This window comes from Oncorhynchus gorbuscha, unplaced genomic scaffold (genome assembly GCF_021184085.1).
Source record: "Oncorhynchus gorbuscha isolate QuinsamMale2020 ecotype Even-year unplaced genomic scaffold, OgorEven_v1.0 Un_scaffold_1813, whole genome shotgun sequence".
In the NCBI taxonomy this organism is placed as follows: Eukaryota; Metazoa; Chordata; class Actinopteri; order Salmoniformes; family Salmonidae; genus Oncorhynchus; species Oncorhynchus gorbuscha.
Genome location: NW_025746487.1, coordinates 42,501 through 47,055, shown reverse-complemented (window position 1 = coordinate 47,055; position 4,555 = coordinate 42,501). Strand labels below are relative to the sequence as shown.

The 4,555-nt window shown below is 47.9% G+C and overlaps 1 protein-coding gene across 3 annotated transcripts in view; it reads left to right on the top strand.

Annotated features, from left to right (window-relative positions):
- The first annotated feature begins 871 nt into the window (after positions 1 to 871).
- LOC124024273 (tektin-3-like) overlaps positions 872 to 4,555 on the top strand; it is a 7,492-nt gene continuing 3,808 nt past the window's right edge. For all 3 annotated transcript variants that reach the window (XM_046338263.1, XM_046338262.1, XM_046338261.1), the window contains exons 1-3: positions 872 to 1,558; positions 2,763 to 2,840; positions 3,689 to 3,759. In XM_046338263.1, the coding sequence (XP_046194219.1) occupies positions 998 to 1,558; positions 2,763 to 2,840; positions 3,689 to 3,759 (710 nt within the window). In that variant the 5' untranslated portion in view covers positions 872 to 997. The remainder of the gene's footprint in view (positions 1,559 to 2,762; positions 2,841 to 3,688; positions 3,760 to 4,555) is intronic.

The window sequence follows — 4,555 nt, the reverse complement described above, 5'->3', positions numbered from 1 at the left end:
TATTTAGTTATAGTTTCATTTAGTAATGATGATGGTGGTTGTAGTAATGATGATGGTGGTTGTAGTAATGATATAAAGGAGAAGATGACCGTTATTTAGTTATAGTTTCATTTAGTAATGATGATGGTGGTTGTAGTAATGATGATGGTGGTTGTAGTAATGATATAAAGGAGAAGATGACCGTTATTTAGTTATAGTTTCATTTAGTAGTGATGATGGTGGTTGTAGTAATGATATAAAGGAGAAGATGACCGTTATTTAGTTATAGTTTCATTTAGTAGTGATGATGGTGGTTGTAGTAATGATGATGGTGGTTGTAGTAATGATATAAAGGAGAAGATGACCGTTATTTAGTTATAGTTTCATTTAGTAATGATGATGGTGGTTGTAGTAATGATATAAAGGAGAAGATGACCGTTATTTAGTTATAGTTTCATTTAGTAGTGATGATGGTGGTTGTAGTAATGATGATGGTGGTTGTAGTACTGATATACAGGAGAAGATGACCGTTATTTAGTTATAGTTTCATTTAGTAGTGATGATGGTGGTTGTAGTACTGATATAAAGGAGAAGATGACCGTTATTTAGTTATAAGTTCATTTTACATGTTTAGACTATTATATTTATAACATTTCTACTATTGACTGTTACCATTTTATTTTTTTGTTATTTAATGGTTGTATTATTATTTACAACCATTTCATATTGTTATTCGTTTATTGTTTATAATTGTAGTACAATGTTATATTTGTTGTTGCTTTGGCAATATTGAAACAATGTTTTTTCACGCCAATAAAGCAGCTAGAATTTGAAAATCATTCCTAAATTCTATAATTGGTTTTCTACGGGCCTCCAGCAGTTCTGTCGCGATGTCACAATGTCCCCGTCATAAACCAGGAGTCATCAGGTTCTAAGACAACGGTGTTCGGGGCTGTCTGTCACCACGAGCGGCCGGACAGCAGGTCGCACCCGTGTTCGCTCAGGATCTCCTGCGCCGATGGAAGTCTACGGATCCCTGCGACCTTGTTCCTCTGGATTCTTACCGAGCCTGACCACCATGAGAGACAGCTACAAGGGCTTCAGTGCCACGCAGCTTCAGCCACAGCAAGTCAGCTTCGACCTAACGGGAAGCGGGAAGTCCAAACCCAGGCTGGTCTCTGTTCAGCGGAAATCCACGGAGCCGTTCGAGACCCATTGGGGAGGGGAACAGCTCATTAGGATGCCGCCTCTCAAACCGAACCCGGTGGCCATGTGTCAGATCACCCGGGAAGATTGGCTGCGCGCCAACAACGTAAACTTCCGGCGCTTGGAGAGCAGCAGGCGGCACGCGGAAAGCTTCTGGCGCGAGACCTCCCGATTGATCCAGAGTAAAGAGCAGCTTACGCGGCGAACGCAGTCTGACAGCTCCCGGTGGATCGGTGAACGGATAACGGAAATCTCGTTCTGGCGGAGCGAGCTGGGGTTCGAGCTCGAGCAGCTTCTCCGGGACACGGAGAGGCTACGTCAGGTCAAGTTTCGGTTGGACAGGGCCTTAAAGGAGACCGACGGACCACTGCAGGTGAGAGAGTGACAGAAAGATGATTGATAAAAATAAATTCGATCATTTATCAATTTATTGATTTGGCGTTTCTGAGGATAATGAGATAATACCGTGATGTGTGTCTTGGCATCTTATTCTTTAACGTTTTTATTACAATTCCGGTTTGAAAAGTCCTGTGTTCTGTAAGATAATGGAAGAGCTGGTTAAGCTGTAGAACTAGTAGCCGCAGTAAATTTACAACTTGGTCTGTATTCAAAATTAAACGTAGAATTCCCTATATATACTAGTGAACCAGCCTAAATAAGGAATTGGTTGTTATTTGTTATGTACCATGAAATATTGATAGTGTAGTATCTACTAGTATCTAATGTAAAGAGAACCAGACTGGCACCCAGGCTAGTATCTACTGTAAAGAGAACCAGACTGGCACCCAGGCTAGTGTCTACTGTAAAGAGAACCAGACTGGCACTCAGGCTAGTATCTACTGTAAAGAGAACCAGACTGGCACCCAGGCTAGTATCTACTGTAAAGAGAACCAGACTGGTACCCAGGCTAGTGTCTACTGTAAAGAGAACCAGACTGGTACCCAGGCTAGTGTCTACTGTAAAGAGAACCAGACTGGCACCCAGGCTAGTATCTACTGTAAAGAGAACCAGACTGGTACCCAGGCTAGTGTCTACTGTAAAGAGAACCAGACTGGTACCCAGGCTAGTATCTACTGTAAAGAGAACCAGACTGGTACCCAGGCTAGTATCTACTGTAAAGAGAACCAGACTGGCACCCAGGCTTGTGTCTACTGTAAAGAGAACCAGACTGGTACCCAGGCTAGTGTCTACTGTAAAGAGAACCAGACTGGTACCCAGGCTAGTATCTACTGTAAAGAGAACCAGACTGGCACCCAGGCTAGTATCTACTGTAAAGAGAACCAGACTGGCACCCAGGCTAGTGTCTACTGTAAAGAGAACCAGACTGGCACCCAGGCTAGTATCTACTGTAAAGAGAACCAGACTGGCATCCAGGCTCGTGTCTACTGTAAAGAGAACCAGACTGGTACCCAGGCTAGTGTCTACTGTAAAGAGAACCAGACTGGTACCCAGACTAGTATCTACTGTAAAGAGAACCAGACTGGCACCCAGGCTAGTGTATACTGTAAAGTAAATAACGCTTTATAGATTGAAACGAAATGGTTTTGTGTGTGTGTGTGTGTGTGTGTGTGTGTCAGATGTCCCAGGAGTGCCAGTTCCAGTGTCAGAACCTCAACGACGGAGTCATCGATGTAGTGGAGAAAGAACTGGTGCAGGTGACACACACACACACACACACACACACACACACACACACACACACACACACACACACACACACACACACACACACACACACACACACACACACACACACACACACACACACACACACACACACACACACACACACACTTGTTGAAGGTTAACAGAATAAGTCCACCCCACGTCTGTCTGACCATCGCTTTTATTTCCACTCACCTTTGTTCTGTCTAACAATGCTCTCCCTCCCTCCCTCCCTCCCTCCCTCCCTCCCTCCCTCCCTCCCTCCCTCCCTCCCTCCCTCCCTCCCTCCCTCCCTCCCTCCCTCCCTCCCTCCCTCCCTCCCTGCCTCCCTGCCTCCCTCCCTCCCTGCCTCCTTCCCCCTCCCTCCCACGCTCCCTCCCGCCCTCCCTCCCTGCCTCCCTCCCTCCCTCCCATCCTCCCTCCCTGCCTCCCTTCCTCCCTCCCTACCTCCCTCCCTCCCTCCCTCCCTCCACTCTCCCCCTCCACTCTCCCTCCCTCCCTCCCGCCCCCTCCCTCCCTCCCTCCCTCCCTCCCTCCCTCCCTCCCTCCCTCCCTCCCTCCCTCCCTCCCTCCCTCCCTCCCTCCCTCCCTCCCTCCCTCCCTCCCTCCCTCCCTCCCTCCCTCCCTCCCTCCCCGCTCCCTCCCGTGCTCCCTCCCGCGCTCCCTCCCTCCCTCCTGCCCTCCCTCCCTGCCTCCCTTCCTCCCTCCCTCCCTCCCTCCCTCTCCCTCCCTCCCTCTCCCTCCCTCCCTCTCCCTCCCTCCCTCCCTCCCTCCCTCCCTCCCTCCCTCCCCCTCCCTCCCTCCCTCCCTCCCTCCCTCCTTCCATATCTCTCTTCAGGAGGTATCAGTGATCAGGTCTTCTCAGGAACAGTTGGGAAGGACAAGAGACAAAGTCCAGAAACAGCTGGAGTGAGTACACACACACACACACACACACACACACACACACACACACACACACACACACACACACACACACACACACACACACACACACACACACACACACACACACACACACACACACACAGTTGACCTTTAGTTGTTACTACAGAGCCCCCTGCTGAGATGAATCACTGCAACTAGAATTAAGTTGAACAAATCATCACAAACCTTTGTTTTATTTCTGGACTTTGTTTTGATCCTCATGTGGTAGGGGCTGGCTAACTGGAATAAGTCAGACTCAATGATAACGTGGTAGGGGCTGGCTAACTGGAATAAGTCAGACTCAATGATAACGTGGTAGGGGCTGGGTAACTGGAATAAGTCAGACTCAATGATAACGTGGTAGGGGCTGGCTAACTGGAATAAGTCATACTCAATGATAACGTGGTAGGGGCTGGGTAACTGGAATAAGTCAGACTCAATGATAACGTGGTAGGGGCTGGCTAACTGGAATAAGTCATACTCAATGATAACGTAGTAGGGGCTGGCTAACTGGAATAAGTCAGACTCAATGATAACGTAGTAGGGGCTGGCTAACTGGAATAAGTCATACTCAATGATAACGTAGTAGGGGCTGGCTAACTGGAATAAGTGAATAAATGATTTCTTGTCAATAGCAACGATAGATAAACCTGTAAAAATCTGTATGTGTGTGTGTGTGTGCGTGTGCGTGTGCGTGTGTGTCTGTGTGTGTGTGTGTCTCTGTGTGTGTGTGTGTGTGTGTGTGTGTGTGTGTGTGTGTGTGTGTGTGTGTGTGTGT